The 22230-nt window shown below is 38.6% G+C and overlaps 2 protein-coding genes and 1 non-coding gene across 10 annotated transcripts in view; 1 reads left to right on the forward strand and 2 right to left on the reverse strand.

Moving 5' to 3' along the window:
* The window catches only part of PIGN (phosphatidylinositol glycan anchor biosynthesis class N), a 76634-nt gene extending 68807 nt beyond the window's left edge, over window positions 1-7827 (reverse strand). For 2 of the 5 annotated variants that reach the window (XM_045187871.3, XM_053912841.2), the window contains exons 1-3: window positions 7615-7827; window positions 5566-5710; window positions 1257-1509 (exon numbers count right to left, since the gene is read on the reverse strand). In XM_045187871.3, coding sequence (XP_045043806.2) covers window positions 1257-1477 — 221 coding nt within the window. In that variant the 5' untranslated portion in view covers window positions 1478-1509; window positions 5566-5710; window positions 7615-7827. Of the gene's footprint in view, window positions 1-1256; window positions 1510-4906; window positions 5008-5565; window positions 5711-7614 lie in introns of all 5 variants that reach the window. The other 3 variants (XM_053912840.2, XM_024580356.4, XM_053912842.2) reach the window with 3 other exon arrangements.
* A 217-nt stretch (window positions 7828-8044) lies between these two features.
* Window positions 8045-22230, forward strand: part of RELCH (RAB11 binding and LisH domain, coiled-coil and HEAT repeat containing) — a 92500-nt gene continuing 78314 nt past the window's right edge. For all 4 annotated transcript variants that reach the window (XM_024580578.3, XM_024580577.3, XM_045187868.2 and 1 more), the window contains exon 1: window positions 8045-8803. In XM_024580578.3, coding sequence (XP_024436346.2) covers window positions 8272-8803 — 532 coding nt within the window. In that variant the 5' untranslated portion in view covers window positions 8045-8271. The remainder of the gene's footprint in view (window positions 8804-22230) is intronic.
* On the reverse strand, window positions 16383-16527 carry LOC112323060 (U12 minor spliceosomal RNA). Its single transcript, XR_002976694.2, has one exon. It is a non-coding gene; the product is annotated as a U12 minor spliceosomal RNA (small nuclear RNA).

Raw genomic sequence — 22230 nt, forward strand, 5'->3', positions numbered from 1 at the left:
AGTTTTTATTAGGTGTGATGATGGTATTATGGTCACGCAGGAGAAAGTCCTTGTTCATAACAGATACACTCTGAAGTGTTTAGGGACGGTGCTGTAGTACCTTTTTTACAAATTTTTATTCTTTTTAAAAAGTTTCAATTACACTTGACATTCGGTATTATTTTATATATGCGTTTTAGGTGTACGGCACCATGATTAGACATTTATATAGTTTCCGAAGGGATCCTCCCCCCGGATAAGTCTAGTGTGCATCAGGCAACGGTCCCACTGACCATATTCCCTACGCTGTACTTTACGTCCCTGTGACTATGTTGTAACTGCCAGTTTGTGCTTCTTAATCCCTTGAGCTTTTTCACACAGCCCCGACCCCCACTGTATCTGACAACCATCAGTTTGTTCTCTGTATTAAAAGTTGTTAAATCTAGGTTATAGGTATACAAACGTTCATTATATAATCTTTTCAAATTTTCCTGTACTTGAAAAATTCTCAAAAAAATTAAGGGAAGGGGAAATGACTACACTCCTAAGTAGGAGTTTAAGTGTATCCCTAAATTGGAGATTAAAACAGACAAAAAGTTTCTTTTGCTAAAATGCACCAATATTTTAAAAATTGTATCATAGTGATTTACAAAATTCGGGGAAGCAAAATCACCAGTAATGCCTTTGCAGGGGAAAGGTCAGCAGAGCAAGAAGTTACAAAACACTGCATTGTGAACATGTTTCAAGAGAGGTGCTTGGCTCTCCAAACCGTCTGTATAAAAGTGTCTGTAAGACGAGGGTGCGGTGACAGCCAGAGGGGAAGGGGGAGAGGGAGGGGCTGGGTGGAGGTGGGCGAAAGTGGTGAAAATGGGGACAGAAAGAGACTCTTCTTGGAGCGGTGGGTGCACAATGCCGTGTGCACATGGTGTGTTGTTGAGTTGTACACTTGAAATCGGTAAGGTTTCACAAACCAGGGTCACCCCAAATGATTCCATTAAAAAAAAGTTTAAGTACTGGTTTAGATACTTTTAGTATTGACTTACCTCATAATAAAACAAATTTTGGTAAAATACATGCATAGTAAGTACAAGGCTCAAAAACCACTGAACCACATATTAAGAGAGAAATATCTTTTTAACTTCTTCAGCTATATAATGAAAACTGAACTCAGAAAGACGAAGGCATAAAGAAATTTGGATACCTGTGCTTAAAGACATTCTGACCAGCTCAGATCACACGTTCTCCAAAGATATCTTTGTCTCAGTCGACACGCTTACCTAATAAACGGTGCTCTGGGGTTTCCGTTCTCATCGAAGTCATGCAGCGCATCTGCCCGCAGCCCGTCAGCAATGATGAGCACCAGTCTCCGTGCTGGGGGAGGCAACGGCGTAAACTGGGGAGTCATCCCGTGAACCAGAGGGGATGTAAAGTAAATGTCAAAGATGGAGGCGAAGAACACAACGTGGACAAACAATCCCACAATAAAGAAGAGCAGCATATCCAGGGCAACTAATTAATCTTCAAGAAAAGCTGAAAGAGGGAACAAAATTAAACTTGGGTAAACCTTAATGCAGGTGTGTACTTTCACAGAGCTTGACGACTTCCTGTAGTTGGGATATGTATTTTACAACACCGCGTATCTCACAACTTCATGTACGGTGGTAACAATAAACATCTTTGAATAATGAGGTGATACGGAAATAAAATGCATGATAATGTACATGCAAGGAAAAATAAAATGTTCAATAAGCAATTAGCTCCAATGAAGTCTTTATAATAAAATTAAATGTATATTAAATATACAGTAGGATCAAAACACAAAGAACTAAATGAGCCCTAACATGGGTTGGGGTACAGTCAAATCAAATCCTATATAACATGGAAAATAGAATTCCTGGTGCTCTTGGCTGCCCATATAACAACCACTGATACTTCCAGAATTTTCCCATCATCTGTATGTGTGAGAATTTTTTTCAGTGTTTGCTTATCGGCTCAGGAGACTTCTGACTTTTCTCCACTATCACCAAGTTGAGCAGACAATATGCATTTTTGTCCAGTTAGCTAAATTATAGGAAGGAAGAAGTAGTTAAATTTCACCTTTGCTTCAGAAAATTTGTACTCATTAAGGGAACACAGTTTTTTAGTTCCCTGAAGAGCAAAGAGGAAAGCAGAAGGTTACATTTATTCGATCAATAAAATGTTCTGTACACATATTACGTGCACAATTGTGTGCGGGGTATTACAGAGCCCACAAGACGACAGTCACAGACTGATGATTTGATGGGCTTACAAATACTTAGCAAGGGAAAACTAAGCCACGCGAAATGAAACATTTAAGTAACTCTGTAAGACAGCATGCAATTAACTGCCAAGATCGACCTGTCCATGGTAGTGTGTTTGAAGTCAGTCGAAAATCTGCATTTGTGGATGAATCCCTGGAGGTTAGGAACAACAAAGTACTCTAACATGTCTTTTTTGTAATGTAACCGCATCAGTTACATATAGTGACCCTTGGGCGAAAACCACCAAAGATGAAGTAATTTTGATTATAGATACATATTATCCATCCTGGCCTGAAAAATTACATCATGGAAGGAAAGGGTGACAAAATAACCTGCGAAGAGCTTAAACATTGGGGAATAAACCTTATCAAAGCCAAGCATGTAACAAAAAAAGAAAATAGAGCAAATGGTCAAATTATGGGCCACTTTTTTTTTCCTGAGAAAACCAAGAGCAGCTAAATATCAAAGATTTTTCATAAAGTATAAAAATCCCTTAGTGAGGAGATGTTGTTCTGCAATCTAACATAAGACTATCAGAATAATTATTCTGCTTTTTCTAATATATATGAGTTTCAACTAAACAAGCACCATCTTAATAATGGCATTCTGAATATAAAAATAAGACAATCAGTCTGATAAGTTTAGAAAATATAGAAAAGTTACCTATAATTTGACAACCTAAACAAAAATCTATTAAGTTTCTTACTTTATCCTATCTACATTTTTAGAGGCTCACAATTTTATATATGGATTTTTTCCTTTATTATACATTAGCACTTCTGTTATTAAAAACAAAACCTCTTCCTATACATCATACCTTTATATATCTGTTCTATGGGGTGCATCTTAATTTTCTTGATTGTCCCCATATTATGAAGCAGTGAGGTTTTTTCCAATTTTCACCATTAAAAGTCAGTGTGGCAAATCGAAAGCAAGCCCTGTCCATCGTTTCTGTACAGGTAGGTGAACACCTTTGAAATGCCTCTTTTTAGACACCTCCTTCTAAATCATGTCCACCTTCAAGAGAATTTGTAATCTTGTGAAATATTCTGTAACCTGATTCCCACACCTTGCTCTTCTTCCCACCTTCATGTAATCTCCCTTAAATTCCTTCCTTAATTCCAAATGCATAAAAGAAACTGCAAACTGTCCTTCAGAGAAGCATTTTGCCTAGTCTGTTGAAATCTTGCTTCTAGTCATATCACCTGTTTAGCTCAAATAAATTTTTATAAAAATTCTCTACAGGTTTGTATATTCTTGTATCAACAATTCATAATGAAATGCTACGTAGCATTGAAAATGAATAAACTACATCTATGACAAGGATGCATCTCACAATTATAAGGCTTAATTAAAAAATAATATTTTAAAAGCACTGACTGCTCTTTTCTCCCTAACGCCACCAAACTTCTTGAAAATATTGGATACAATCTCTTTTTACCTGGCCACCTAATTTCAAACAACTTAAATTGAACCTTTGTTCCTATTACATCAGAGGGAAAGCTTTCACTAATGTAGCAAAATCCAATGACTGTTTTTCAGTCATCTCCCGGGGCTCATCCAGTCCATTTGTCTTTGTTAGCCATGCTGTCTTCGAACAACAGCTCTCATTTCTTGGCTTCCTTGAACATCACTTCTTTGGTTTTCCTCCTACACCTACGGCCAGTGTAAAATGGGCGCTACTGGTCAGTGACTTTTGGAGTTACTCAAAACTTGGTTGTAGGCCCTCTTCTCTCCTTATTCAATACTTTCTATATAAACATTTTAAATCAACATATCCTTGGCTTTAGTTACCACATATATGCAAAAGCCTCCACAAATTATAGCTCCGAATCCATGTTTGTAACTCTAACCTTGACACATCCACTTGCACATTTCAAAGAAATGCAACTGAGTACGTTTTTAACCAAACTCATGGCATCTGCACCCCCACCCCTGGCCCACACCATGACCCCTGTTTAGGTAGGAGCCCCCCCAACGCCTAGGGCTCCCAGGCTCAGGTGAAGGCACTACCTTCCATCCTGATATGCAAATCAGAGAACTAGGAGTCATTCTTTACACCCCTTTCTTCGGCTGTGTAGCAACGTATTATTTTTTTGTTTTGCTTCTTTCAATATGTAAATCTGAACAACTCATCCCTTATTAAAACCCTTTAGTGCCTCTCCCCGATCCTAATCAAGACTGAAATCCTTACTGGGACTAACAAGGTCTTACACGGGCTGGCCTCTGCTTCTTTTTCCAGCCTTTTCCCAAAGCACCCCCTGCCCCCTTGCTTTATGGCATCTCACCACACTGGCCTTTTTTTCTTTTTTAAATTTCTTTACATATGCCATGCTCCCTATTGCTGCAAGGCCTTTGTGGGTACAATCCCTTTCCACAGAATGCACCTCCAACCTTCCCTCCATCCTCTTACCAGCTCCCCTCCCCCCCTCGGTCTCACAACAGCTCCTCATGCTTTCAAGTACCACCCCCGCTGGGACTTTGTAGTCAGAATCAGAAACCGAAACTTTTACTTTGGTTCATAATTACACAGCTACGTCTTTCGCTATTACTGTGTGTCTCTGTCACTTAACCATAATTTCATCACAGCAAGAGAGGGCTTCTCCAGCACTCATCACAGTCCTAGGCACTTAGCAAACGCTTACCGAAGTATTTAGGATTATCATTTCAATGGCACGTGTAATATGCACGACTGCCACTAGGGGCTGCGTTGCTTCTCTTTTTATTGCTCCAGAACAGAGAAAAACTGTAAAGATTCAGGATACAGAATCACATTTTATTTCAGATTTACTGAAAAAGAAAACTTTGTCACGATTCAATTATTTAGAAACCTCTCAAAATAACTGAATAACTAAAAAATTTAAAAGACACATATCCATGTACCAATACGTTTTTGCCTGAGAAATGTTTGCTACACATTAAAAAATAAAACATTAGATATTTCTAAAACTTTAAGTCAACCACGACTTGCATTTAAAATTTCACTTGTAGTTATTGTAAAACTTTTAACGCCAAAAATAATTTTTAGACACAAAGTGATTGAAGTACATGGAAAAAAGCAATCTGTTACATTTTCATGACTATGATACAAACTACAATGATCATCCTCATTATTCAATGAAACATTAGCTGTGAAGGCCCATATTAATGCAAATCTTGCTAAGTAGAAAAATGTTCCCAACATATTAATAATAAACTATTGTTAAGTAGAGATCAGCAATTATTAATATTCTAATATGTGCTACTTCTTAAAATTTTAAATTGATAAGTAAACTTCTGTATAGTAGCAAAGCCAAGTACTTACGGAGAAGACTGGCCAGTTGGTTCGTTATGGGCGTGGAAGGTCACATCAACAAATCCATGAATATGGGATACAAAGTAGAATCAGGAAACTGGATTTGTACAGGAAGCCAATCATGAAGGGCTTGCAAATCCAACCGCTTACCACTCTGAGGAAACATGTTAAATCTATGTTCAACTTATATTCTAGAAGTCAGACCCTAAGTTAAAGCTATGTTTTTTTTAGCCCTACGGACTTAATTGCTTTTTCCAGTTGATATTTATTTTATTTTTAAAAACCTGCCAAATATTTTCAATTAATACTGATATTGCTCTAAACGATAACTGGCTATGACAACAGTTATGACATACTGAGTACCAGGCTCTGTGACAAGCACATTCCTAGTTCTATGTACTTCCATTACCCCTTGGACAGACAGAAGAATGTAAATGAGGTTAGAGAAGTACCTAACTTTTTAAATGTCTCACAGCAAATAATTGGTACAACTGGATACGGACTTTAGGCTCTTCCACCTGATAAGAGCAATCCTCTCCAGGGACCCTAAGTGCAGGACATTTCTAAAATTCCCCATTACAGAGATGGAAAGATTGTATATAAACTACCCATTTCTACTCATGCCCTTCCCAAGCGGTTCCTAATCCCTCTCTCATGCCTCCATTCCACAGGTTGGTTCCATTTTCAATCTCTCTGGCAAACTCAGAATAAGGACCAGCAATCCTTTCTGCCAAGAAATAGGTAACAGGACACAGCATTAGTTATTTTTAATACTATTTTCCTAACATGGGATTTTTTTCTTCAATATACGTCACCGAAAAATATTTAGAATTCAAACATCAGACGCTTAAATTCTGTAAAAAATATTTCACATTCTCAGTACTAACAATGTGCCAAAAACTCCTGGCAAAAACAAAACAAAAAACCCAAAGCTTCATTCAAATGAAAATTTTAGTTTACTGAGCCCGGGTAAACTGAAACGAAAGCCTACACTTCACTGTTGGCATACCTTTGCATGTAAACCAATAACCTGACTGAAGGTTATATAAGAATGCTCTATTTTAATTTTTCCACAGAGCTAAAGGAGGTTCTTTGAAACTGCTTGGATGTAATATGTACCTCACCTGATAACATAATGACTGCTACCTATTTACTTGGGTGCTTAAAGGAAGCTACACAGAAAGAAAGGAAATCTTAAACCCGTGAAAGTAGCAATTTACGTGCGAAGAAAAGAGAAACTCTTAGGAATAGCACTCTAATACCATTGGCTAGAAACTAATATCCCCTTTACCACCTCGGATTGCAATCAAGGAATGACATAAAAGATAAACGTTGAACTTCCAAATTCAGTATACTTAATGTGCTAACATCTGATAAAGAAAGTCAAAACTATCCAAAACATCTACGTTTTAAAATAATTAAGTTTCGCTGTCAATACCTGAATTCCAGCCTAAACGGACAAGTTGCAAGGCATAGTGGGAGAAGAATGGCTTTTTGGACGTTAATGGAACTGCTTTTAGTTCCTTTGAATATGTATGAGTGGAGTTGACCTGAACAGGTCAATGAACGTTCCTAGGCTTAAACTCACTGATCTCTCTACTGGAGGGCCTGTATGTGGACTGTATAGAACTGTATTTTGAAGGGTCCCTGTGGTGCAAATTATGTATTAAATCCTAAGTGTTTATTGTGCCCCTAACAGTTTGTTATCCAAGTCGAAGCTATCAGGGTATTCACAGATCCAAGCAAATCCTTTTTCCATTTACTTTGCACCGCCCACGCCCCACCCCACCTGCCGTTTTGTAGCACTAATTAGAGGGCGAGAAGGCGCTCCCCAGAAGTGCAAGCAGTCGGTGCTATTGCCAGGCCTCCAGGGCAATCAGGCACGTGGCTGGGAAGGGAAGGTTAAAAAAAAAAAGCCAAATTCTAACTCCTGCCTACGCACCCGCTACACATACAGGAAAAAATGTCACCAATTAGCAGCAAACAGAAAGAAAAAGGGAAGCGTGCCGGAGCAACAGCGCGTCTGCGGGCGTGGGGCCAGTTTCGGTGCCTCCGTACCTCTGTGCACTGGTCCCCGGATTTTACCTGGGACTTATCCCGGTCAGGCCTGATCCGGGAATGAGGCCTCCTCGGCGCGAAGGCAGGACCCAACTCTGCGGCAGAGGTCTCCTCTGCCCGCGAAAGGAGAGCCAGAAGAACGTTCCTAAGTCACGGTCAAAACCGCGTCTCCAGCCCGGAACGCCCCTCGACATAAACCTGCCCAGCGACCGCTCTCGCGATAACTCTAGGACTAGCCCAGTGTAACCTCTCCTCCCCTCCTTATTCCTCTGGCCAATGAGACAGGAGTGGGGCGGGGCTTGCCTTGAACCTTGAGCAGCGTTGCTCGCGGGTGCGGAAACGAACCGGGCAGGGGCGGGGCGGGCCCAGGAGGGGGCGGAGAGAGGGGGGGCAGAACGCGCCCCATTTCTCGCGAGACTGGAGACCAGGAAGACGCCTGCAGAGCCCAGCTGCTGGTGCAGCAGAGGCTTAGGCAACTAGTGCAGCTGCCTCCAGACCGGCTCCCTCTGAGCCTACGCCTGCTCTCCAGGAAGGGAGGCAGGACGTGGCCAGTCCCGGGCTGTGGAGGTGCGCAGTGCCCGCTGAGGCTTCGGGGGAGTTCAGGCTGCGGCCTGTCAGAGGCAGTCGGGGAGGTACCCACACGCCTGACAGAATAAGATGGCGGCGATGGTGCCTGGAGGTAGTGGCAGTGGTGGCGGTGGTGTGAATCCATTCCTTAGTGATTCGGACGAAGACGAGGACGAGGTAGCGACGACCGAGGAGCGGCGGGCAGGACTTCGGCTGGGTTCCGGGGGCGACCTAGATCCTGGCTCTGCAGACTCGCTATCGCCCCAGGATCCCGTGGCCTTAGGGAGCAGTGCACGGCCAGGGCTCCCTGGGGAGGCGGCGGCTGCGACTGCGGTGGCTTTGGGGGGCAGTGGGGAGACCCCGGCCCGCTTGTCAATTGATGCGATCGCGGCTCAGCTGTTGCGCGATCAATACTTGCTGACCGCCCTGGAGCTGCACACCGAACTGTTAGAGAGCGGCCGCGAGCTGCCTCGGCTGCGCGACTACTTCTCCAATCCCGGCAACTTCGAGAGGCAGAGTGGGACCCCGCCGGGGATGGGGGCGCCGGGGATCCCTGGAGCCGTCGGCGTTGGAGGTGCAGGAGGTCGGGAGCCCAGCATGACGTCGGGCGGGGGACAGCTCAGTAAGTGTACGCGGCCTACCTCTCCCGCAGGGTTGTTAGGGTTGTGGGGGAGGGTTTTTCTGGGCGGCTGCTGAGTGTTGGGAACGTTTAGAGAGACAGATGCACGGGGTGGGGGTCCTTGGCAGTGCTAGCCGAAGGATCCAGCAGTGACTGCTCCCTCCGCCTGTCTTCGTCCCTCGGCTGAACTTGAACTGGCTCCTGGCTCCCGTGTTGGCTCCCGGTATCTATAAAAATATCCAGTGTTTCTGGTTCACCGGCCTCTAGACGGCTCCCTCGCCGACTGGCTTATCGCTTTAATCATTTTTCCTTTTTCTCCAATTTCCTGAGTCTCCACTACCAGGAACGAGTGTTTCTTAAGTTGTTCGCAGTAATTCAGTCAAAGAATAGGAAATGCGGCTCTGTCCTCAAGTCAGATTCACTGAAGACCTTTTGTCTTTGGGATGGCTTTCTCACTCAAAGCGGGGAGGGGAGTGGGAGCGGGGGGCATAACTGCATAAAATGTGTTCTGTTGAAATATAGTCAATTTAATTCCATTTCGATGCCTTCATTTCAGTAGTTTCCAAAATTACAGGAAATCGAAGGAGCCGAGCAGGCAAGTTCTGCCTGCCATCTGTCTGTCTGGTGGTCCCACCACACCGCAACCTTTCCATTCTGCACGAGTGAGGAGTTTAGTTTTCGACCTTGTTAAAATCATTTTAAGCAGCACAGAGTCATCGTTTACCCCATTTTTCATATACTGTTTATAAGCGCTTCTTATGGCTTGAAAAGTACTCTCAAAGGGATGTATATTGGGTTCCCAGTATCTCCTTTTGGGAGGCATCTTAGATTTTCCCGTACGAACGGTAAGAGATATCTCAGTGTGTTGTTCCACGAGAACAACTGGAATTTACTAACAGATGTTAAACATGCACTTTTAAGATTGTAGCCTCATTGGTTACTTTTTGCCTCCATACTTTTGAGCGGTGCCAGAGACTTACATGGCCAGACTTAGATGAAGTGGACAGGGCAAAGGGCTTCCGACAAGGTAAATCCTAAGCGGCTGCCCCTCTTGGTGGTGGAATTTTCTCGGTTGGTATGACTTCCTTACTCAATGTGTAGGGTAATCTTCCTCTCCAGTGATTTCTCTTGGCCTGCCTTTTAAGACTATAAATTTAACAAGGCAGTATAACAAAATTGTTCTGTAGTTGGGGTTTTTTGTCTGTTTGAAGATTTCTAAGTTATCTAATAACGATTTTCACCTGACAAGCTCTACCTCGCCCTCCAGACCCAGTGCAGACGACATCTTTGTAAACACTTCTCATACTCCCCACGAGCACCTAGTCGAGCACCTAGTCGCTGCCTGCCGTCAAACCTCAGCCACAGCTGTTAACACTTTTGTACCTGATTTGTCAGCCAAAGCATTTTTCTTATTAGGTAGTCACTTCTTCAGGGACATTATTATATCCTTACGTTTTGTGCAGTCCCTGTGCCCATTGAACATAACTGAATTACATCAGCTATGTTTTCTATGAAATTAATTTTCTATTGTATACTGAAATACCTTATTCTTACTTTATAACTTTATTTAATTTAAAAGAATTTCTCAGTCTTTTCAGCCTACCTTATTATGGCTTGATATCACTGTTTAGAGTGAAAATTTCTCTTAGAAACCTTTTGTATAGAAATAGCTGTTCATAATTTAGACTAAATATGTTAGCAATGTTTTAGGGTACAACTTTCTTCTAATTGCCTTTGCATTATACATTTGTATAGTTTTTTGAAATAACTTAAGTCCTGTGATTAAAAAAAATCACAATTTAAATACAATCAGATATTCATGTGCACTTAGGCTTTTCTGTTATCCTCATTTATTTGCACCTGTTTTAGGGACTGGGGACACACATAATATATATATATACACACACTCATATATACACATATATATGAGTGTGTGTATATATGTGTGTGTGTGTATGTATACACACACTCAAGAATGTTTAACAGCATCCCTGACCTCTCTATCCCCTAGATGCCAGCAGCAACCACCACCACCTCTGCCCCACCCCAGCCCCCATCCCGCCTCCCAGGCTGTAACGACCAAACGTGCCCCTAACATTGTCCAAGGAAGGGGAGGTGGAATTTCCAGACTGAGAACCATTTCTACACATAAGTTCTGCCTGTTCTAAAATTGCATATAAATGGAATCGTGGAGTATATGTTTTTTTCTGTCTGGCTTCTTTTGCTCAACGTGTTTTTTAAATTTATCCATTTTTTAAAGTGTATTAGTAGGTCGTTCCTTTTGTGGTTTATCCATCTCTGTTAGACATTTGTGTGTGTGTGTGTTTGAAGTTTTGGGCTGTATGAATAAAGCTGTCATGACAATGCTTGTACAAATTTTGCGTGGACATAAGTGTTTTTGGGGGGAGGTGGAATACCTAGGACTTGCTGGGTTACATAGTTGGTATGTAGTTAAGTTTATAAGAAACTGTCAAACTGTTTTCCAAAGTGGTTGTAGCATTTAAAATTCCTATCACCAATGTGTGAAAGTTCAATTTATATACTACACCCCCGAACACTTGGTGTTTTCAGGCTTTTAATTTAACTTATTCCAGTGAGAGTGTTGTGGTGTCTCATTGTGGTTTTAATTTTTATTTCTGTGAGGACTAGAGATACTGAGCTCCTGTGAGCTTTTTGCTATTAGTATTTCTGCTTTTGTGAAATGTCTGTTCATGTCTTTTCCCTGACTTTAGTTAAAGTACGGAGTTTTGTTGTTTTTTGTCTCACTATTGAGTTGTAGTTACATATTCTGGACTAAAGTCCTTTATCAATATGTGTTTTGAGAATATTTCCCAGTTTGGTTTGCTTTTCAGTTACTAAAAGTGTGTCTTAAGAACAAAGGTTTTTAATTTCACCACGTTGAATTAATCAGTTTTTTTTAATGATTCGTGTTGTTCGTGTCCTAATGTGGTAATTTTACTTGTGAACCTACAGTCTTTTTGAGTAACCTTCCTCTTTCACATTTTCTGCTTCATGATCCTACCTGCTTTTTCTCAGAATCCTCAGAGTACATATCTCACTGAGCCCAGTGTTCCTTTTTCATCACCATCAGTGCTAAAACTGTTGTGATTACAGTCTCCCAAAGTGCCCATCTCTTCCACTTTACAAAGTGGTTCCTACCTGTTAGATTGGAGTTGGCTGTAGTGCTTCCTCTGGTTTCTGAGAGAGAAGATACCAACATACTCCTAAAAGCTGCTCAGTTCGTGCTCTTAGCTGAATGAGACTTGCCCCTGTTGTCTGGACTCTGTATCCGTGCATTGTTAGCCGTATCCGTTATACACCTGTCATTTTTCTTGCCTGTGCCTTTCCAGTACTTTCAAAATTATTGTTAATTGTCGTGGAGATTTATTCATATATGTTCACTGCTTAATATTGATCAAGTATTTTACATTGATCAAGATATTTCTTAAATTGTGTGATCAATTAAGGATTGATTGTAGGGATCCAAAAGATTTTTTAAAATTGATTTTAGAGAGAAGGAAGAAAATGGAGAGAGAGAAAAACATCGGTTTGTTGTTCCACTTATTTATGCATTCATTGGTTGGTTCCTGTATGTGCCCTGACCAGGGATGGAACCCGCAACCTTGGTGTATCAGGACGATGCTCTAACTAACTGAGCTACCTGGCCAGGACCAGGATCCAGAAGATGTTTAATGCATGTTTGTGATGGAGAGGCAAGACTAACACATGAAAGAACTATAGAACAGTCTTCTGTAGCACAGATAATCGCGTAAACATTCAGATACAGAAAAATCACTACCTGTTATGGTGATGAGATGGCCCTTGTGGAGAAAGTAAGACTTACATTTGACCATCAAGGATGACTGAAATTTTGACTAAATAGTAACTTTATTATTTGGCCAAATTTAGACTCTTTATTCTGAGTGAGGAAAGGAAAAGGAAGTGAGGTTAAAGAAGAGATAATATTTAGTTTATATTCTGCCTCCTTTAAAGCGTCTTCTGGAAACATGCTTACCGTTATCTGGCTCTCCGTTTACTGCAGTGTTTCCATCTGGGTGGCTGGGAAAATGCACAGCGATGTTTTAAGCCGTTGTGGTACTTTGGCTAAATGGAAGCAAGACAGGGGTATTAATCAGGGAAAACAGACCTTACTTCTGTCGGCACTTAAAATTGCACTGTGTGATTTTCAAACAAGAAAGTTAGGAGTGATCTCCAGAATGTACGGTTGGTTGTTTTTTAAAAACCTTGGTTGGAATAAAAACTTCCAGAAATTGGTATATTTTCATTTCGTTTATTAGTATTTTAGATCCCAAACTAAATTAGGTTAATTTGGCTTCTTTATGGTTTTTAACAGTGTCCATTCCCATGGTTGTATGATGGTCAGCTGAAAAAGAACACTTACTGTGGTCTAAAAATACACTGTTAATCTAAACTACAAATATCATTTGAGAAAGGGCTTATACAAGGTGGGGCCGAAGTAGGTTTACAGTTGCTTATGTGGAAACTAATACAATAATAAAAAGTAATACAAGAATAAGCTGTTTTGCATATTCAAACTATAAACCTACTTTTGCCCCACCCTTATATTAACAGCCTATTTTTTTCTTATAGGTAGTTGTTTTTACTGGCTTCTACCAATAAGTAGAGAATTGACAATGAATTATGGTTTCTAAATAATTTTTTTTAAGATTTTACTTATTTTTAGTGAGAGGGGAAGGGAGGGAGAAAGAGAGGGAGATAACCTCTGTTGGTGGCCTTTTGTATGGGTTGCCTCTCCACAAGCGCCAACCGGGATGGAACCTGCAAGCCGGGCACGTGCCCTGACCGGGAATCAACCTGTGACCTTGCACTTAGCGGCACAACATGTGCCCAGCCAAGGGAGCCACACCAGTCAGGACTGTGGTTTCTAAGCTATTGATACGAAAAGCATACTTGTTGATATTTAAATACTGTTCTGCTATTTGGCCATATTTTGGGGGCAATTTTTTGAAATACAGTTGGCATGTAACATTGTATTGGTTTTAGGTCTACAACATAATGATTGATAAGTGTATATATTGCAAAATGATTACTACAAGTTTAGTTAATATCCATCCCACACATTGCTGTATTAAATTATATTGGGTATTGGGATTGCCTTTGAGGAGAGAAATATTAGGGACATGAATGTGTTACTTCTTTTTAAACTCTAAAATTTATAAAGCATTTAAAACAGTACTTACTGTGCTTTGCCAATATTTGCAAGATTTTGTAATGGGAATTGACACTACTGTTCCACCGTAATTGATGCCTAATCCTATAGGCCACAGGTGGCAAACTCGAGGCCCTCAGGCCAAATCTGGCCTGGAACCCTTGTTTCTGCCCGAGGGCAGCGCCGAGCTCTAGCTTAACTGTTAAGGAGTAGTTACATTTATACAGTCCTAAAATTACATCCGGCCCTTTGAAGGCAACCAGGAGGCTGATGTGGCTCCTGGTGAACATGAGTTTGACACCCCTGCAGAATAATCTGTGCAGTGTAAACAGTTTGGTGTGTTGGAGACCTGCAGTACCATCTTCTCTTTGGTATATGAACATAAAGATTACATTTTGCATAGTAAGTTTTTTCTTCATAGGTGCCTGGCTTGTGTCCTACTTTTTCTGTTACCTTATATTGAAAATCAGTATTTTCTCTCCCATCTAGTAAGCATAATTGCAGCAAAAAAAAAAGCAGCAAAAAACCTCATTCTTTGCTCACAAACTAGTGGTTCCATACGAACCAGTTTATCTCTTCTCAGTCTCCTGTTGCCATTTGTAATCTTGAGAATCAGTTCTGTTTTGGAAGGAAAATCCTCTGAATAAGCTAATAATGCTTAGTATAATGTTAACACAGGTCTCTTTTAAGATATCTTTAGCATGTTCCAAGTGAACAAAACTATTTTATACCAGTAGTTTTTTTATTGCATTGTATGGGTATCTCGTAAAAACATATTCTGTGTGTGTATATGGAAGTAGAATTACCATTAGAAAAGCACCTGGCAACAGTCTTAATGTTTCTGATTTTTCTAGTCGTGAGTGGAGCTCCTTCTTGGAAGCCTCCGTTTACAGTCACGGTAAGGACTGAAGGGTTTTTATTTATCCCCTTCAGGGGTAGATGTGTGAGTAAGGACAGTTGACCAGAGAATGGAAGGTGGAATGAGGAGAATTGCGAGTATACCACCAAAATCTCTATAGTCACATTTTATCATTGTTCTTAAAGGTGAATATTTGCATTTTGTACCCTTGAACAAGTTACAATAGTAAGGATACTTATTTTTGTCTACTAAACCTTTAAATAAGATGACCATATCAGAAAGGTAGCCTGTATTGATAGGTGATTTATGAATCTATGTTCTCAATGGACTCTTCAATCTCCAATTTTACTTCTGTAACTTATTATAGACATGCTTGTTTACATTGAAACAGTTGGGCCAAGATTCATTAAAATATCATTTTGAAGTAAAGGCATTAAAGACTGAAAACAACCCAAATGTCCAACAGTAAAGGATTGATTAGTTTAAAGAGATAATCTGTGTGCTGATATGGAATGGCCCCTGAGTTATAGTATAAATTGAATAACTTAGGGAGCAGCCATTATGTATATGTTTCCATTTATGTACAGAGGCAGTAATTTGCATATGCCTTGTGTATTTAAAGGGATACACGCAGAGAGAGTGTGAGCAATGATTGTTGCTGCGGAGGAGGATTGCTGTTCGGGAGAAGGGCTCTTTCGTATCGTAGCACATGTCATCTCTTAACGGGCAGGACAGGGATTCCAGCCCAGGTCACTGCTTCGAAGTCTGCTGTTTCCATCCCACCACAACTACAGTTTCAGGTCAACTTTGAGACACAGCTCAGCAAGAGTTCTCAGATCAGGCAAAGTACTTTCGTAACTCATTCAGAGTACATGTATCTTACTAACTCAGAGTAGCCAATCTTAATGTAGAAGGGAAATGTAGGTAGTACAGAATTGACTGCTTAAAGAAATAAAGTGACAAACTGAGCCACACTAAGGCGGCTGTGAATAATCCGCCTAACGCATGATTTAATTTCATCACCGTGTTCATACTGTACAGCACTCAGCCCAAGTCAGGACATGCCCATCCTACCTGACTGCAGGACCAACTAAGCCTCGAATTAGAGCTGCCATGTTCCACCGTGTAGGATGTGCCCCTGTGTCTAAGGCATACCCACGTTTTTGGCCCAGACTCTCAGGAAAAAAATCTTTTGTTTTAATTTTTTAATTCAACTTTTTATTTATATATGGAACCAATTATTGTATTCCAGGATATTATTTTGCATACAGATATCATTATTGCTTCCTAGCATTACACTTTCAATGCATAAATAAAAAGCATAAGTAAAAGAATTAAAAACATTTATATAGATACGGAATTAGTACTACCCATGTATAATGTGCATCCTTAAATTTCCCTCAAAAATTTGGGCAAAAAAGTGCACAGTAAACATGGCAAAATATGGTAAATATAGTCACCAGTTGTTCTGAATGAAATAATTTTACAAGGTGGAATTAGTTTGCCCTCTCCTCTTGCCCACCCCCCATCCCCTATCTCTGCTCCCAGGCATCCCACAAAGTAGGTCAGTCATCTCAGGGGCAACCTTTGCCAGCTCCAAAATTCATCTCACATCAGCAATGAGGATTCAGGCATCACCCTGAATCGTTGTTTTCTTTACTCAGCAGTCTAAGACATTGCCTTCCCTTTTTCAGTCCTGAAGCTTTGCCGCATGCTCCCATTCAAGTTTCTAGTCTGGGGGTGGAGCATGACTAAGTCTAATGGTGGAGAGGACCACACAGTGCAATCTTGGGCGTAGCCTTCTTCCACAGTTTCTTACCCATTGTCTCAGAAATCCCTAGCAGTCAGGAAGGATGTTCGTTTGTCTTTGAACCCAGCTGGTCCTGTTGTAGGTGGTTGAGATTACTCAAAGGACTGTCATCACACCACTTTTTATGTTATTTCTAACCATCTATCAAGTTCTGTCTACACTTGCGTGCTGCCATTGTTCAGGCCTTCAGCTCACATCTGCACCATCAGTTTTGGTCTTATAACTGGGGTCTTTAAGTTCTCCATCCTTATTCTTACTTGATTTTAAAAGCTATCTGTTCCTGTCACTCTAACTTTTAAAACCTTTTAAAATTGCTTCCTCCAGTTAGAAGCAACTTATTTTCCAACCCTTTTTTTGTTAGTAAAATTATGTTACAGAAAAAAGGATGTATAAACCTGTTTAGGAGTTTTAATTTTTCCCCATTTTTGTGGAATATATGAAAAACTGCTTTAAAATATTTTATTATGAATATTTATAATAAAGTTCCCCCAATAATTTTGCGTCTTCATGCCTTTTGAACTAGGTTGTCTATATACAAAACCTTTGTTGTACTCACAGTTTACTAAATGCCCTGTTTTCTCCTTTCCTGACACAGTGCCTTTGTCCATATTATTTTTTTTCCTCTTCGAATGCTTATTCTCCATCTTCCTTTTCTTTTTTCTAGATCCTGTGTATTCCTAAAGGAAGGTTTCTTCCTCTCCCTGAAGCTTCTCCAGCCTTAGTGATCTCTGAGTCCTCTAAACTTTCATATATATGTACTTTTTGTCTCTAACACTTACGGAAATTCATTGCATAGAGACTTGTGAATAAATTAGTGTTATTGAATACTTCCTGTGTTAATGTATTAACTGACTGGGGTTTATAAAAAAGACACTAGCTGGAGTTCATGTCTCATATATCTTTGCCTTATATCACACATGGTACACATGCCTAAGGTAGATAATTTATAAATGCTTTTATTATTGCATGAATATAGAAAAGATTGAGCATATTTAATTATCCCTGTATCACCAATGCCTATTATTGTGCCTGGCAAACAAGCTTTCAGTAAACATTGAATTATGTCAAAGAAATGATCCTTAGGTAGTAGATCCTAGAAATATGTAAGCTTGAAATGTTCCTTGTGAAAATTACCTTTTGTTCCATGTAGCCTGATTTTTTAGCTCTGTCTGAGCAAAGTTGAGTCAAAGTTGATCTTTCTGGGACCATTCTCAGTATGAAGCCCAATTTACATGTAGGAGGTCTGAACCTGCATGCTGTTACATATTGTTCAAGGGAACTAGTGGTTTAAAGCTCAGGCTTTGGCATCAGAGAGCTTGAGTTCCTATTTCTACTCGGACACTTCCTACTTGTACAACTGTGGATAGTCTGTTTCCTTTATTGTGAAATGCAGGTGGTAGCAACTCCTCTCACAGTGGATTGTTGCAAAGGTTAAGTAAGGTTATCTGAAAAGTTTCTGGTGCAGAAAAAGTGGTCAGAAATGTTAAGTATCATAGTAACTACTGTTATTAATAATAATCCTCCTCTTTACCCAACAGCTATTCACATGGTAAAATCATCCGGCATTATAGAAATTTAACTGACTAGTTTGTCAATAAAATTTGTGTTTAAGTCTCTTCCTAAGTTTGTCTTTTGGCTTTGAAGTTTAGCTCATTGTGGAATCTTGTGACAAAGGAAAGATAGGTTGCAAACTGGGAGACTTGAATTCTACTCCTCACTTGCTCACAGATGAATTTAGCCTTTAACATAAACGGATCCGATTGAAGCATTGTTGTCTGCGTACATGACTTAATTCCAGTGGTTTGTATGAGTTTATTTAAGGCAAGGACTTCTGTCTTTCTACTTCCCACTGTGGGTAAATATTCATTGAATGAACACATCGCCCAATTTTGCTCATCTGTAAAAATGAGAGGGTTGGTCTGTCTCTAAGGTTACCTCTCAAGTATTTTTAATTTAGAGGTCAGTGTAATGACCCCCAGCATTAGAGAACAATTGAAAATCTGAAAATATAAATGGGAGTTTTGCCATTGACAGATCTCTAAAGATTTATTTTTAATTTAAGTGGATAATGTAATAAAATATTTATATACAACCTTAGGTTTTAAGGTAAGGTAGATTTCTTATCTTTTTATTCATTAAATTTATATACTATGTATTTCTTTATTTTTTACCATGACAGTTTTTTAGGCATGGTTCCATAAATTACTTTTACTGAAAGAATTAGAATTTTAAAGGCAATTAATTGCTTGATACTATTTTTCTTCCTATATTTTAATTGCGAATTGGGTACTTTCAAGACTTTTTCATTATAAAATATCCCTATTATGAAAATTATTCAATGTCTTTGGAGGAAATATATCAAAATACATACAAAAAATTCAAACAGTACAGTATTTGTAGTGAAAATTTTTAATTCTCTGAGTCAATTTCTGTTAATAACTTACTGTGTATATTTACAAAACAATGCATATATAAGCATACACAACACACCTATGTGGACTTTTATATCCATATCCTTTAAAAATTAATCTCTAATGTTTCACTGTACCTTTCTGTCAGTAACCTGGTACACAGTGGTTGTTCAATAGATGTTTCATTGAGGTAACCAATACTCTTTACCTGTCAGCAGCTGGTAAGTTTTTCTGATATTTAACTTTTAAAGTGTTTAAATTTCGATAAAAGATATCTTTTCAAGGGTCTGAGACTAATTTTTTTAACTATTGTAAATGTTCATTCTGTCATCGGTACTAAGTATTAGAAGTAAATATAAATAATACTACTTAAGTATGTGATTTATAAAATCAGACCAATTTGCAAACTATGATGAAAGTCCCTGATCATTCAGTTTCTTCTGAGTAATAAAATGAATTATTATTAAGAAGTTACACAATCCTGGAATTTGAAGAAGTGCTGGTATATTTCGCATTAGCATATGGTAGCTTCTTAATAAAAGAGGTTAATTTTTCCAAACTCTTATTTATATTAGAGTATTTGGAAAGGCATTTGTTTACCGTGGAAAAAAATTATAGCTGCATCTAAAGAAGCATATTTATCTTGGAGCTATAATATTACCTTATATTAGTTTTAAAACCCAAAGTAGATTTTATTTACAAAATCTGTTATAGGATAGCCCAATAAAAGTTTAAATTACTTTCTTCCATAATAATTATTTCTTCTGACATGGTGGAATACATTTTAATGAATCAGGACATTAATTTCATTATATCATAGTTATTGTTATTTAAAAAGTATCAGAACTCTTTTTCTTAGAGAATATAAAGTCGTTGGCTTGGAACTAAAAAATTTAGAATATATTTTTCAGTGTATTAAACTGTGTTTAATAAAATTAAACTGTTTTCTTTCCCTAAGGACTTTCCCTACTCTATAGATGATTTCTTTCGGAGTATAATGGAATGATAATGTGTAGTGATCAAATAGGCTCTAACCTATACTGTTGTATATGACTACAAATATTACAAGGAGTAAGAGAAATATTAGAAAACTAACAGATGGATACTTAATAAAGAAATACTTACCTGAAAACAAATGACAACATCAATACTTAACATTCCATGAAAATCAGGACTAAAACAGTGAGGTGTATGGTATTACAATAACCAGAATGTTGGCTTATGTAAGTTCATCCTTTTTGGTGTACATGTTTTAATACACAGGTTAGAGACTTCAGAATAGCTAGTGCGTAGCTAAGGCATGTGACTCAGCACAGAGAGTACGGTTCGCAAGTGGAGTTTCTGGTTTGGGCGGTAATCGCCAGATAAACTGATATATCAGGAAAGACAGGATGTTGATACATGGTCAGAGAATGTGAATAGAAAATTCACACACACGCCCAGAAAGGTAGATGGCCACTGTATTTTTCAGAGAAACAAAGAGATGCCTAATTAAGATATAATTGTCTGTAGTATGTTAAATGGGTGAGATTAAAAATAATAAGTGGCCACTGCTATTATGTGCTACTGATGGAACTCAGATGCTATGTATACTTATTTTGGAAAGCAGTGTAAGAAATATGTATCAGTAGCCTTAAGGACATGGCAGATTTTCATTGTATGTGCTTTATTTTTTAACAACTACATAAAAAGATATGTATTTCTTCTATTTTTATAAGAATGTCTATATATACTGAGACATGGCAAAAAGTTCAAAAAAGAATATCTAAAATTGTTTTAATGATATCTTTTAATGAAAACTTTAGTGATATCTGATCATATCCCCGGTTTTAGTGAGGTTGGGATAGTCAGTCAGTTTTCTGTGCACCTTTGTTTTTTATAATTATTTATAATATGTGTATTATGTTAGAGGGGAAAGCTCAATTATGGTGTGGCGCAAACATTGGAGAAAAGTGGTTAGATTAACATATTTTTGAAGAGCTGAACATTTTAGGTACCATATAGTAATCTAGGAACTCCACTTTATAATAGGTCATATTAGTTATTTACTAGGCAGGTATATTTATTTTAGTCTGTCATTTTACATTTTCACCTATTTAAAAGATGTATAAATACAAAGCCTTATAAAGTTTGTCTGCTATATTTTGAAATGTATTTCCTTTCTTTTTGTTACTCATCATCTAGCTCTGATTCAATTTCAAACAGTGGAGGGAATACACACACAGGTTGTTTTTTAATTGATTGTTGAAGACAATAAGAAATAATAGTTATTTTCCAATATTATAACTTTAATTATTAAATTCTGGGAATCAGTAGATCCTGATCAGTGTTTAACTTCTTTCTCTCTCTACATCCAAATTTTTCTTTCAGCATTTTGACAATTTTAAAACTTAAAAGTTGAAAGAATTTTTACACCCATATATCCACATCCAGATTCTACAATTAACATTTTACTATACTTGCTTTATCTCCTATCTGTACATCTTCCAACCCTCCAAAAATTCATTTAATTTTTTTATGTATTTCAAGTTAAGTTGCAAATGTCAGCATACGTTCCTCAATATTTAGAACTCATTTTTCTTTTAAGATAAAATTTAAAGACTGTATGTTTTAAGTGTACATCTGATGAGTTTTGACAAATGCATAAACCAGTGATAACCGAAACTCCTGTCAACATATAGAGCATTACTATCCTTTTTGAAAGTTCCCCTATGCTCCTTCCCATTTCAGTCAGTTCCCACCCCTTCCTGCCCCACACTGCAGGAGCCACTAATATGATTTTCTTCCATTATAAATTACTACCATCTGTTCTAAAACTTTATGTAAATGAAATTACATAGTATGTGTTCTTGTGTCAGTCTTCTTTTATTCAGCGTAACACCTTGAGATTCACTCATGTAGTTGCCTGTATCAGTTTTATTTTTTAATTGCTGAGTAGTATTGCCAAGTTCAGCCCATTTTTAATGGGAACTTCTGAGACTTTTGTGGTGACTGTTGTTATTTGATATTTCTTGAGTTTAAAAGAAATTATGCTGTAATGAGCAATACTGTAATACTTGGTTTTCTGTGATTATTATTATGTTGCCTTAAAACAGTATCAAGTTATTATTTATCAGATGCAATTAGACTGCAAGGAAATTAAATGCTTCTGGGTAGAAA

Source organism: Desmodus rotundus, chromosome 10, assembly GCF_022682495.2.
Source record: "Desmodus rotundus isolate HL8 chromosome 10, HLdesRot8A.1, whole genome shotgun sequence".
Classification (NCBI taxonomy): Eukaryota; Metazoa; Chordata; class Mammalia; order Chiroptera; family Phyllostomidae; genus Desmodus; species Desmodus rotundus.